Raw genomic sequence first — 14,658 nt, 5'->3', positions numbered from 1 at the left:
TACTTATTTATTTATTGTGTAGATATATGCATATCTACACAATATATAATACATGCATATTACATATATTTATATATAAAGTACTTATATAAATATATTTTCTATATATGCATATTACATGTTATTTTCCCACTCTGAAAACCATCGAAGGAAACTTGACCATAACCAAGTATTACTCAAGAAAAATTCATTCAGTCATACTTCTTAAATACAAAAGTCTTGCATCCAACTCATATAGCATAATATAGCTATGTTTCTTCATTACACAAGAAAATATGCTTACATTTCTACCCTTGACAGCTGCCACTTTATCCCTTTCTGAAACTTAATGATTCATTAATTTACAACTTTGTGCATCCTTAATATATCGTAAGAGACAAACAGATAAAATCCTATTGTATTTTTCATGAATTAAAAGAAAAAGCTTGCTAAACTCAATTTTAAAACAAATTCTGGGAAGCCTGTTCTTTGGTTCATCTTCCATTGCACTGTTTTTATGTAAAACACAAGCTGCAAGCAATATACAAAGATATTAGCTTATGTGGTAGGAGTATGATAGCCTTCAAGCAATCTGAAATCATGGATATTAAGAAAGCCTACTTATTGGCAGACAGCTGACTGAAATGTCCAATATACCTGTGCTCATTTTAAAAAGGACAAATACAAGGATTTTCAAGGTGAATGAAGTAAAGAGTTTTGATAAGACTTGATAAAATTAACCTGACACTGTGAATATACTCAAATCCTTCCTATCCTTAAGAAAACAAAAAAGCTTTTTTTAAGAGTTGTGACTATGATCTCTACTAAAATCGATAAAGATAGATCATTTCAAGCAGCACCATTTCTTCTTATTACTTCTCAAGGCACTGAGTTAATCAGTTCAGAGGAAATGTTCACCGTCAATTCCTATGTCTTGAGGTAACAAATTTGGAGTTCTACCATTCAATACATAAGCAGTCTTCATGCTACCTTCCTCTATTTCTCTCTCTTCTTTTCTTCCCTTCTAAGTATCAAATTCTGTATGTATTTGCTGCCTCCACTTTTCCTTCCTGGATATTCCTCTGACTCTATACGGTCCTTGCTACATCTTCACCTTCCCAGGGAGGACGTTCCCTTGAGGACCACCAATGACTCACTCTCCAGAGAATGGCACCAAGTCCTAGCAATTATACCAATTACACTTATATCATATGAGGCAATGTATTTGAAAATACTTTTAAACATTAAAGTACTATTTAAAGAGGATGGTATTATTATACCTCCAAATGATCTATCAAAGTTCCACTTTGACACAGTGTAATAGCCTTTTAACTGAGCTTCCTGATTCCCGGTCTCACTCTGCTCCAATCCATCCTACACTCTGATACACTGGAGTTACCGTCTTAAAGTAAAGAGATCTACTCGAGTCATTCCACTGCTCAAAACCCTCCACTAGCTCCCCATAATATACTGGATGAATTCCAAACTCCAAACCCTTCAATTAGCCATTGGAAATCCTACCTACTATTTGAAACTTTTCCACTAATACAAACCCCTCCTAATTTTTTTCTTCCCTCTAAACACCACATTTTCAATCTTATTCCTTGCTTCTGTGTATGCCATCTTTTTTGCCCCTAATACCCTTCCCCTCAACAGTGGCCCTTAAAGACCTCCCCTCCTCCATCCAGGGTCTCCATCCAACCCATCTCCTCTTAGAAATGTTCCCAGAGGTGAATTTAGCCTACTCACAACTCATGCTTTCATATTCTGCAAACTCTGCCATGTATGAGAGCTACTTATGTATGGTTCTTTCTCTCTTGCAAAGGCTTAGCAGACCACTAGAGGAATATTCTCTCTAGGAGAATACTTATCACAGACAAGGTGCTCAATAAAGAGTCAGTGACTTGTGTGCTTGTGTTCTCACCATTTAATGATTAAGAATATTAAAATAGTTGTTTGGGCCATCTAAAAAAGTTCTTTGTTAACTTTTAAGCGGAGCTATTAGTGCTTTTCAAATACAGTAAAAACAAATAGCTGACACCTGGTCAATAATGAAAATGTAATTTTAAAAACACACACACAAAATAAATTGCTGAAATGAAAAAATACAGCTAAATCTTGTATCTACTACATAACAGAAAATAATAACTATGACTAGAACAAATTATGCATGGAGAAAGAAAATAAACAAGACAAGGGAACAGTAAGAATATGTATCGTTGACAAAACAAAAGATATTATGTGCCCATGTCCTGATAAATGCACTTGTGTCTCCCATCTCAGAGTGGTTCAGTAATCCTCCCATCTGCTGATAGACCTGAATCTTTGGACCAACTCCAAGACTGTCTGGCCTCCTGAAGTTCCTCTGGCTTTCAAAGACTATGAGGTCAACCATTATAGTCCATACTCCTCCTTCTAGGGTTACTCTGAAACTGAAACTGCCTTAAGAAGAGGAGAGAGGGACGGGACATTTTCCAGGGCCTTTGTCCTGTGATACTAGCTTTGTTTTAGAATGGCATGAAACTTGCCAATATATCTACCTTAAGAAAAATGAACTAAGATTAGTAGTATCACAAGGTTGACCTAGATCTGTCGTTTTAAATGCTGGCTGTACTCTGTAATCACCTGGGGAGTTTTAAGAAAACGTTCACGTCTGGGGCCCACACCCACACATGTACTTGATCCAGGGTAGGGCCCAGACATCGGTATGTTTTAAAAGTTCCCCTGTTATATAGTCAGCTCAGGCTGCTATAAAAGCAGTACCATAGACTGGTTGGCTTAAACATTTATTCTCACAGTTTTAGAGACTGAGAAGTCCAAGATCCAGGGGCTAGCAGATTTGGTTCCTGGAGAAAGCGCTCTTCCTGGTTTACAGACATCTGCCTTCTCTCTGTGTTTTCACATCAGAAAAGAAAGAAATAGAGTTCTGGTCTCTCTTTCTCTTCTTCTAAGGACATTAATCCCATCAAGGGGATTCCACTTTCATGATTTCATCTAAAACTAATTACCTCCCCAAGGTCCCACCTCTAAGTACCATCACATTGGGGGTCAGGACTTCAACATAGGAATGTTGGGGGGATACATTCAACCTACAACACTAGATAATTTCAAAGTGCAGCCAGGATTGAGAACCACTGACCGAGATCAATGGTTATCAACCTAATTTCACACTGAAACAAACATGACAAGGGTATCACGTGTGCAAAACACACCAGTGGGCAGACCAAGATTCTGCACAATTCTGTGTGCCAGGTGAGATGCCATCCTTATTACCCTATTCAAGAAAATGTGTCAGAATGCAAGGGCAAAAACGTCATTACAGAAATATTTTTAATCTGATGACCAGGTGACTGAAAACTTTGAGAAAATCCGGAAAGTTCCTTATATCTGGCCAGCATTTTGTTATTCCAAGCACACAAGCAGGACTCTGGTGGTGACCAGGATCTCTGCAAAAAGAGGTCATTTTAAACAGCAACATTTTCTTTTATTCCTACGCAAGGTACTGAGTTAACCAGTTCAGAGGAAAGGTCTAGTATCAAGACCCATCTTTAAGTAAATATGTTAGAGCTCTAGACATCAAGAAATAAGCAGTTAGTCAGTGACAGTGAAAGAACAGAAAAATTATGGAGTAGATGGGGAAGGCAGAGAAAAAGAAGGATAGAATGATGCTCCAAGAATAGAAAGGTACCTGTGGACATTGTTATGAATATTTTAACAGAAAATCCTTCTTTCTTACTAATTAATAAATTATTCTTTCCAAATGTATAAAGACTATAATTCCAAGGAATCTGTAAAAAATTTATCTTTTGTCAATGTGTACATAAATTAATGCATGCTTATTGAATGAAACCAGGAAGTTCACATTAACCAGGACTCTGAATAATCACATTTACTCTAATATCTGCATAAGTATCAGAAGCAAAAAAAAGATAATCTGCCCATTTTAACACATTAGAATTTTTAGGCAGAAAGGTATGTTAACACATACTTTTAAAATTATGTTAACTACAAAGCTCCCCAAATTATATTAACACATCAAAAATATTTTAAAATAATGGTATCAAATAGTGTCAATCTTCTTCCTATCATAATCTTCATCACAATCTTCTTCCTATCATAATCTTCATCACAATGCTGAGCAATTTTGAATTTTTTTTAAATCTTAAACTCGTGATTAAAGGAAGTGAGGTGAAAAGGAAATAGAAACCAATAAAAGAAAGGAAGGTGAGTGAGAAGAGAATAAAGCAAAGATCCTAATCGAAGAGCAAATCTTGTTTCTGTTTTTAACTCCTGTGAAAATTTCTAACTCATCCCCTGCCCTGTTCCATCTGAATTTAACTAAATTCAAATATTTGCTGAACATCCGCTATGTGCAGGGCTGAGCCACATGCAGTACCTCATCTCTGAGATTAATGATAAAACTTCAGACAAATTCCAAAAGCATGAATATCCACATACTGTAACTGCACTTCCTGTCATTTATCTGCTTTCCAGAACTGACTTGGGCCACTACCTCTTATGGCCAGCTTGACTACAGAGCACTTAATCCAACATGATGGCTTTTGATTGACTAAAAATACTGCCTTCGTGGTATCAAGATACTTCATTTATCATTACTGACCATCCCACACGCCCACTGCCCTCTTCTCCCTAACAGGGAAGCATGCTTGCATGTGCACGTGCACTTATATACACACATACACACTGGCTTAATGCCCTGCCCCCGGGACATACCCAAGCTTCATGGCTGCCAACTCATCTAGAATTAAATGTTCACTCAAAACTGCTCCTGCCACTACACATGCAGTAGCTATCATGGGGACTATATTTTTCATGCACAGATAGGATCTAGGTGATGCTTAGGTGCATTTCTGGGAGAATCAAAGAAAGCAAAGGTCTGGTGCCAGAAGTGGCATTAAAGATGGATGGCTAGAGGTCAATGGTGACCTAACTCTCGAATTGAGATTAGAATCAAAAGAAGGAAAGGCCAGAATAAACTGGCTGATCGCAACAGCAAAAACCTACTGCTATCTAAGAAGCTTCACAGTACTGTATTAAAGATTTATTAAGCACCTACTATAGGTGCTAAGTCCAAGAACGCTAAGTCAAGGTTGAATGAAATACATACAGTCTTTGCCCTCAAGGAGCTCGTCTAACTGGGGAGAGAGACAGAGACATTGCAAAGCGACATAGTGAATGCTAGAACAGGTACAGAAAATGAGTTGTGGGAGCTCTCACTCCTGGACCAGCAGCTAATCTCATCCATTCAACCCCAGTCTCTAAAGGCCACGAAGTGGCCATTTAACTTTCTTCATCTTTTGCTGCTCTACCTCAGGCCACCAGAACGTCTCTGTCATCTCTGCATGGCTGACACAACACAGGCCAAAAATAACCAACATACATCGATACTTCAAATAATTTTAATGACTCTAGGAGTCTTTTAAGTTGAGCTGGCTTCTCATCAATACTATCAATCAATACTTTATCAGCTTTTGATTCTAAAACAGCACTTTTTAATAGACTTTCTGCAGTGATATAAATGTTCTATGTGTGCACTGCCCCATGCAGCAGCCACTAGTCACATGTGCCGACTGAGCACTTGAAATATGGCTGCTGTGAATGAGGAACTGAATCAATGTATTAAATAAATCTGAAATTAAATAGCCACATATGCCTAGTGGCCGTGGCACTGCACAGCACAGTTCTAAAATATAAGTGTTTTAAGACTGTGCCGTATGATCAAATAATTTTTCTCTTAATTCCTATACATATGTTATACATGCCTCTGAAGAATTAAAAACACAGATAAAAACTGGTTTCCTTCTGTAACCTGTGGTTGCTGCCAGGAATTACTCCCAACAAGACACTAAAAGTTAAAGCACAGTCGAAACGTACATATGTCATGTTTAAATTGGTTCTGACTTTTACCAATGGCCTTCTTGATGAAGTGGGAAACATTTAAAAATATTTAAAAGTTAAGATATTTAACACATTAAGAGATATTTGGGAAAGACTGTTATTTTCAACTAGTTCTAAAAGAAGAAAACATCTTCAAAGTGAGATTTAAAGGAGGTTTCAATGTGGGGATTGATTCAGATCACCTGGAATGTAGGTATCATGAGTATTAGGACTCTGTAGGTTGATGCACTGCTTAATTATTAGTGCCTAGCAGATGCTGGGCACTTAGGAAACCTGTAAGGGAAGAGTAGTTAAAATAGTACGGATGGGAACATTCTATATCTGCATCATGGTGGTTGTTACCTGACTATATGTATTTGTCAAAACTTTCCAGATGGTACACTAGAAAAGATAAATTATGCCTTAGTTTTTTTAAAAAAGAAAAGGGGGAAAAAAGTAATATGGGAGCACATGGGAAAAATCATGAATGGATATCTGCAAGAAAGCAAATGGGAACGTGAAATGCAGCATCACATCTCATGTGAAACGAGCTAGTATATTCCAAACAGCAAATTCATCTCCCAGGAATGAAAGGAGGAAAAGGCTCAGGCTTGAGAGTCAGAAGGAACATATAGACTGAAACAGGCTGTGCGATGTTAGGTAAGTCGTCTAACTTCTCTGTGCCTCAGTTCCCTCTGCTGAAACATGTGTAAAATGGAACACCTATCTGAAACAGTTTTGGGGAGAATGAAATGAGAAAATGTACATAAAATGTCCAGCAGTGGGTCTGCACCTGGCAAGCACTGAGTAGATGGTAAATGGAAACAAAACACAAGCTAATCTTCTTAATCAAGGCCTTCCTCTGAGGTCCTCTGGTCCTGAATGAGGGGGTTCCATTTCCATACTACAGTCTAAACAGTTGGCAAGTGAGTGGTCAAGCAACGCTACCGGGTTAGACAAAACTCAAATCTCCTTGGAGTCAGGGGAATGAGGAAATGCAGTGCATGCTTCCAGAAAAACCTGAATTTTTGCCAGAAGCAAAATTCCCACAAGAAAATTTCAGCAAGTTCCCAAATGTCTCATGCAGACATGACAGCATAAATGAATTCATCAATGAAATGATTTATCCTGGCAAACTTCCCTGAGTGGGAGCAGCTATAGTCTACATAAAAAGGAGAGAGAGATGAAATAAAGAAAATTCCTATTCTGCAAATCAAAAGTAATTAATTTTCTGAATGGAGACTAGTTATTATTTGGGGGAAAAAGGCATGAATATTTTCTATTCCTGGTTACAATTTGTCTTTGGAAGGTAAACAGACCAAGCTGAGAGTCACAACATACTGGATTCTACTGATTCCGTACTCAAGATAAATTAAGCAATTAATTCTTGCAGAGGAATTGGGTATAATTTGCAGTTAATGTGTCCTTTAAAGCAATAATACATGACTTAAAAGTTCAGAATTTGATTCATTATAAATTTAACAGTAATATTTAAACATATTAGTTCAGCGTACCTTGCATGACTGTAACTCAATTCAAAGATCGTGAAATTGACATATACACTAATATGTATAAAATGGATAACTAATAAGAACCTGCTTATAAAAAAGTAAATAAAATAAAATTCCAAAAAAAAAAAAAAAAGATCCTGAATTCTCATTAGTTGAAAGAAACTATTCCTCCTTAAAAGCTCTTAAAACACCTACCTCTCCTCTATGACTCATAGTTAAGCCTCCTTACAGGAAGCCACTGCAGATTTTCCCATTACCTGTTCAGTGGGTCACAATTAAATAATAACTAGAGTTATACAGTCATTACATTAGTTCTCCACCTAGTGAAAACCTCTCAATTATTTTAGAGAAAGTTCAAATTCACTTAGGGAATTCTCTTGGAGTCATCTTTATTTTCTGCCTCTCTGATTAAGAATCTCCTTCAGCTGAATAACATTAAATGTTGTGTTCCTCATGTGATTTTTAAAATTAATATTAAGTCAGGTATCAGAAATCCAGTCCATGGTAAAAACTTGTTAATAATCCAGAAACTTTATTGACATTTAAATGTCAAACTAGCTCAGCAGTTGTCAAAATGTGGGCCTAGACCAGCAGCATCTGCATATCCTGGGAATTTGTTAGACGCTGAGATTCTCAGCCCCACCCCAGAACTACTGAATCAAAACTCTTCAGGGTGGACCCCACAATCTGTGCTTTAACGAGCCTTCCTGGTGCCTCTGACGTATCCTAAAGTTTAAGAACTGTGATCTAGCTAATTCTGGCAAAAACATTTGAGGCCTCAGGCTAATCTTGATATGATGATCCAAATGGATGAACTCACAGATAGATTTAACCCCCTCCCCCAAAAAACCCATAATGTTCCTCTTTAGTTTCTAGTGATCCCTAGCAGTAATGTGGAAAGGAAGAATTTGTTTCACTCCAAATAATCGAATGAGGATTTTTGTGTTTGGAGAGTTACTTGAAAGAAGCAATTGGTCCCTATGTCCAGTTCAAAATCATCAGGACATTTTGGACACAAAAAGTGATAAGGTCATTATGACATTGCTAACGATGAACACCTTAGTGAATTCTACACCTTGTTTCTGGATAATGGTAAGGATGGCAGCCTAACATTCAAATTGTATCAGAGCTGTCACCCTGCACACTAATTCTCAGTGGGCGGACCTTTCCTGAGCATCCATTATATGTGCCAGCTCAACTCACTGGCTCCAAAGACACTGAGAATGAGTAGTAAACACATTCACAAATACAACAGTAGATGTTGAGAGTAAAATAACTGAAGTGGAGACTGAATTTTTCATTGGTAGATAAGGTGCCTCAGTTTTTCAAAATGTCCTATCTGAGATCAGGTATTCATTCCATCTGAGGTAGCCAAGGCCCCTAGGTCAGTCTGCAGGCAACAAAGTAAAAGGCCAACTGTGTTAAAATGGGAAGGGATACAAAAGTATTCACCTGCCAGTCTCAAAAAACCCACATTCTGAGTTCTAATACAAGCTCACATTCAATATCATCACATAAACTTGCGATACTCTTAAACAATTCATTTAATCCTTTCCAGTTAAATGTTACATCATCAAAACATTAAAGAAAATGTCCAATAAACTGAAATCTATAAACCCCAAGCAACAGGCTACTAACAATGCTTTATTGAGAAAAGCCTTTGCAAAACATGGTGTATTGAAATGGAATAGCATTCCGCCCAAAAGGAATGAAGTACTGATACATGCTACAACATGGATGAATCTTGAAAACATTATGCTACGTGAATGAAGCCAGACACCAGAGGCTACGTATCATACAATTCTATTTATATAAATGCCAGAATAGACACATCTATAGAAAAAGAAAGTAGACTAGTGATTGCCAGGGCTAGGGTCAGAGAGAATGAGGAATGACTGTTCATGGAGTTTCTTTTGGGGGTGATTAAAATGTCCTATCATTAGATAGTGGTGATGGTTGCACAACTTTGTGACTATACTAAAACCCACCCAACTGAACAATTTAAAAAGATGAATTGTATGCCATGCAAATTATATCTTAATTTTACAACTTCACAGTATACTCAGGGAATGTGGTTTAGGTGGCATGCAAATCAGTATCCTCTGGCTTATTTTTATACTACAGTGAGATTTTCTTTAAATAATAATCTAAGTACCAAGAGGACCTGGCTTTGTTATTAAAACAGATCTATAACAGAAACATAAATTCAACAGGTATGTATTTGATGACCACAGTACTTTTAAAAAATGTCTTCCCCTCTCCAGAATCAATTGTATGGTTTTAGAGAAAACCAGGACCAGATTCCTCGCAAGTCGTAAATGTCAACCGTGTGCATCACACTACCCCTGAGCACTTTCATAAAGCTTTTAGAATTTAAATTATGTGCATATATCTGGCAGGCTACTGGCAATTATCACCATATAGCAATGCAATGCCCATTAGTTACAACACAGAAATGATTTCTTTTTGTAAAGGTTACTGTGCCAAAAGCAGCACCATCTACTGGATAAAAATATAAGTTAATATCTACTTTATTATGAACAATCTATTAGGATCCTCTAACTGTAAAGAGTATAAAATATGTGTGCTCACAAACGGAGGTACATTTTCTAACTTTCGGGTTAATGGCTCCAAACCTATTGTATGCCATCGTAATAGAACATCTTCATGAAGGAAAAAAAGACATTTCTTTAATGGAATACAAAAATCCAGTCTTACAATCCTTCCAGAAAATGCCCGGAACACTTGAATCTGCATCCCAGGTAAAGATTCTAACTGGCTCTTTCAGAAGACAGTTTCAGTATTAAATGTGTAACCTGGAAGGTGGTGGGTAAAAGATGAATCCCTGAATACCTATATCAACCTGCAGCTCTCCTCTGACTTTGGCAGCAGGGGCATAATGTTGACAGAAATTTTGATTGAAACTTTTTTTTTTAAGTAACTGCCCAGACTTGAATGTGACTAAATTAAAAGTACTGAAAACACTGAAAAGTCAGGTTGGTGCCTGTTCCTGTTACTACCTTTCGGGCGTGTGTGTGCGTGTGTGTGTGTGTGTGTGTGTGTTTAATTAGCATCAGACACGTGTATTCCTCATTCAAGCCCATAAATATCCATAGCATGAGCTAAACAGCAAGAATGCGATACAATACGTAGCCCCGCACCAAGGGTGTATTTATCTTTTTATGGATATCTAAAAGGCTCTTTTCCACACTTTGCAAAGAGGAGGAGAAGAGCTGCGAGGACAAGAGGCGTGACGGGCAAGCCCCCCTCTCCTGGCCGCGGGAGCAGCATCCCCGCGGGCAGGTGAACTGTGGCGGAGGTGCGAGGTGGGGAGGGGGCGCGTTCTCGTCGTGCCGCCGCGACACGGTGGGCTCCCCAGTCCGCCGTCCCTCTTGCCTCCTTGCTAGATGGCGGCGCGGCAGCAAGTACCGAAAGCTCTGAAATCCCTCCACCCGTGTCCCAAACGATCCCACAGGGGAAACCCCGCCGAGGTCTTAACACTCACCCAGGCGGCAAACACAGAGGAGCTGAATACAGGCGAGAAAGCGCTTTAGGATTCGCATTTCCAGACGGTCCGGGGGCTCCCACCGCGCGGCTCCTTGGCGTGTCTGGATGGAGAGGGAGGGGACGCGAAGGAAATGTTCTCTTCTCCAGTGTATAGACTGGTGCGAGGCTGTGTGTGTGTGTGTGTGTGTGTGTGTGTGTGTGTGTGTGTGTGTGTGTGTGTGTGTGTGTGTGTGTGTGTGTGTGTGAGAGAGAGAGAGAGAGAGAGAGAGAGAGAAAGAGAGAGAGAAGGACAGAAATAACCTAGGGGAGGACGCGTGGTGCTCGCGGGCCCGGGAGCCGGGAGCCGCTAGCCGAGGCGCATGTCGGGCGGGCGGGACTCGGTTTCCCAGACCGGCGGCGGTCGCAGTCTGAGCTCTCGGAGCGCCACGGCGCCTGTGTGCCGGGTGCGCGCTCGGGCCGGGCCGTGCGCGCCGCGGTGCGGCGGGGGCGCGGGCGGGGGCGCCGCGCGGCGGCGGCGCCGCGCGCGGGGGGTGGAGGGGCGCGGCTGCCGTTCGGGGGCCGGGTCCTGGGGTAGCGATTCACAGAGCGACACCCCCTCCCCCCTGGCCCCTGCTAGTAGCTTCGCTGCCCCGGAGTTTGTGGAACCCGCTGGGGTTTAGAATCTTCGTGGAGAAAATGTCTCTTCATTAAGACTCCTTCATCCCTTTGGAAGAGGAGGCCCGACCCCCATTGTTCCGCACAGCCAGAGATTGACCTTTGGGGTTCACCCCTGGAAATGTTTTTCATTTGATTGTTTCCCTGCCCGCATATGCTAAGTGAGTACAATCAGGAAGTGGTGGAGTCGCCTGGGTAACCTGGGTTCCCCTTTCCACTTTCTTTCCATTTTCCAAAGCACCAGAGTAGTTCCAGACCACATTTCCTTCAGGGCAGTTGACTGCCAATAATCTCTGGCCCTGATTGTGACCCGTCAGGCCCTGCCCCTGCCCTAGACTCCAATCAAATTGTCCTGCTGTGCACAGCTGCCGGGAGGAACTTTCAACTCTGCCGTGGTCCTTCCGGACGCACCAAACTACCCAAGTGCCTCCTTGCACAGAGTCGCAAAGGAAGGTTTTTTAATCGCTCGATTGCAGGATATACAACAGAGGTATAACACATGCCTTGTGCTGCCTCAGAGCTGGAAATGTCACGTTGTACGTGCTTGTTTCTATGTGCTTTCTATTTGTATACTTATATAAGACCCCGTTTGTCGCCTTTCAGAAGTCCACTCTAAGGCACAGAAAGTCAAGTTCTGGAATTATCCCTGTATTCTCAGCAATCATTTGATGTAGGTTATCTGTACAGTGTGTACTCCTGTGTCCTGTACTTGTCTCAAAAATAGTATTTTAGCTTTAAATTTTTAAAGAAAGCTTATCCCATACAAAATTGGGTTCTGAATGTATTTTGAGTGTTACTACCAGTTCTCCCTAATATCCACAGCCTCTGAACACTAAGTTAAATATGCAGAGCTAATGATGCAATTTGCTGTTGCTTCAGAAATTGATTACAGTCGTGTAATAAATTTCAAATCTATATAGAATGTTTATTCAGGAATACATATAAATATTAAGAAAGTGACCCTGGATCTTATTCTTCCTGTGAATAAAAATAGAAATGCTGCAATTTTTATAAGAATTATGATCTTTATAAGATTGATGATTGCTCATGTGAGTTTCCACTTCAGAAGAAAAATTTTGCTTGCATAGCAAGAAGTGTATATATACACTATAAATGCACTGAAAGGTCAGAGAAAGTGTTTAATACAGACTAGAGTAGGCAGAGAAGTTTTCCTAGACATGTGTAGTTAATCCAGAAGGACTGGCTGGAAAACAACTGATGTCAGGGGGTGGAGACAAGAATGAAAGAAGCAGATGTTTCATGCTATAAAAACTACATGAATTAAATTTGAGCAGATTGAGTGGGGTCAGACCCTGGGAACTTTGATTTCCTAGTGGAGGAGCTTATACCTGAAATACTAAGCAAGAGGTAACCACAAAAGACGCTTCCAAGAACTTTATCTGTTTAGAAGCTAGGTAGGTTTGCTCAGGGGCATGTATGGTGTTCTAGGAGGTCTCGATTATCAAATCTACCTCACTAGACTGCCAGAATAACCCAACAGTAACAAAATTTACCCTAACTCCCCTCTTACTTGGCCCCAAAGTCACACCACTAGTCACTTTTTTGAGTTAGATCCTGAAACAATGGCACTGTTGAAATAAAAGTTACTCTGATAAAAAGGGCAGGTAGATCTTGTGGTTTCTGCTAATCCCATTCTCACAGTTAAAAGTACTGTCATTTACCTGGGAAGGTACAAAAGCCACCTTGAGAGAGCAGTCAAGTTGCTGCTGAGGTTTGTATGGGGAGCAGGATGGAAACCAATTCTACATGACTGAGTGATAGCAAAGGAAAACTGATTTGCAAGACCAAATCAGTGGATCTAATAGTCCTGAGGAGGGCAATGGAATAGGAGGTTTAGGAGGTTCATCTATCTCTATTTCTACTGGTTCTTTAAAATTCATCCTTGACATTCACTCATTCATTCAACACATTTCTATTGCGTATCCATTATGTATCATGCATTGCTTTAGGTGATGACCATCCAAGTATGAATTACTCTATTCCTACCATAAAGGGATTCAGTATCAGATAGGAGAGGAAGACATAACCACTACAAAATGCCATTGTAGAGGATTGCCATATAAAATACAGGATGCCCAAGTTAAATTTGAATTTTAGATTGAACGGTGAACAATTTTTAGTACAAAATAATGTTAGTGCATTATAATACTAAATTTAATGAATTAAAATGAATTAATTAATGAATAATTTTTAATATAGTAAATAATTTTTTTTTAGTACAAAGTAACTTTTAATGTACTCCCATGCAATGTTTGGGACTTACTTCTATTTTTAAAAGTTCATTGTTTACCTGAAACTCAAATTTAACTGGATGTCCTGTATTTTTATTTGCTAAATCTGACCATCTCCCTTTTGTGTGTCTGGGAATTGTCTGATGTCAGGGCTAGTCATTTGTGGTTGTGAAATGTCCATGGTTTCCCATGTGTCCTTACTCGGCAAATTATTTCCAAAGTGTTCCTAACATGAATAAAGATAGAGGCAGATGGTGGAAGGGGGGTGTTTTATCTGCAGAATCTGTTTGACTCGTAAATTCAGTGGAAGGGCTAGGAAACTACAGAATATTGTAGAGTCACTGAATAAAACATGGAATTAAAGGGGAAGTAAAATATCTGTACTTCTTATACTATCACAGTAATATGTTGTTCCCGTTTGGCTCACATACATTATTGCTTATTTTTATCCATTGTCACTGACAAATGTATTTGAGCAGAAATCATTAGGTTGGATCAATTAAATATTTACACTTTGAAAAATTGTTATTTTTTTAGAAGTAAAATACTTATTAGTTGTCAGTAGTATTAAGATAATTGTTAGTTGTACTAAGACAAATGTGTTCTCTAGAATGGAAGAGGCGATTCTTCTTCTACACTGTGCTGGTTATAAGCTAATGACTGATATTTCAACAGCTACACATGCCGATCCCTTTTCCCCACCCCAAGACCATCTCTATTATAAAACATAATAGAATAATCATATTTTTTTCTTCCCCTGACAACCGTGATCTGAACTCCATTATTCAAAAAGTTCCAAAGGAATGTATCCTCAAATTTGTATGGCATTAAAGAGATCCACATGGCCAAATTTAGGT

At 39.4% G+C, this 14,658-nt stretch overlaps 1 protein-coding gene across 3 annotated transcripts in view; it reads right to left on the bottom strand.

The window, feature by feature from the left end:
* The window catches only part of PTPRZ1 (protein tyrosine phosphatase receptor type Z1), a 163,158-nt gene extending 151,827 nt beyond the window's left edge, over positions 1-11,331 (bottom strand). For all 3 annotated transcript variants that reach the window (XM_082472220.1, XM_082472222.1, XM_082472221.1), the window contains exon 1: positions 10,894-11,331. In XM_082472220.1, the coding sequence (XP_082328346.1) occupies positions 10,894-10,951 (58 nt within the window). In that variant the 5' untranslated portion in view covers positions 10,952-11,331. The remainder of the gene's footprint in view (positions 1-10,893) is intronic.
* Between the last annotated feature and the right edge of the window lie 3,327 nt (positions 11,332-14,658).

This window comes from Balaenoptera physalus (assembly GCF_965194825.1).
Source record: "Balaenoptera physalus genome assembly, chromosome: 8".
In the NCBI taxonomy this organism is placed as follows: domain Eukaryota; kingdom Metazoa; phylum Chordata; class Mammalia; order Artiodactyla; family Balaenopteridae; genus Balaenoptera; species Balaenoptera physalus.
This window is presented reverse-complemented; position numbering and strand designations above follow the sequence as displayed.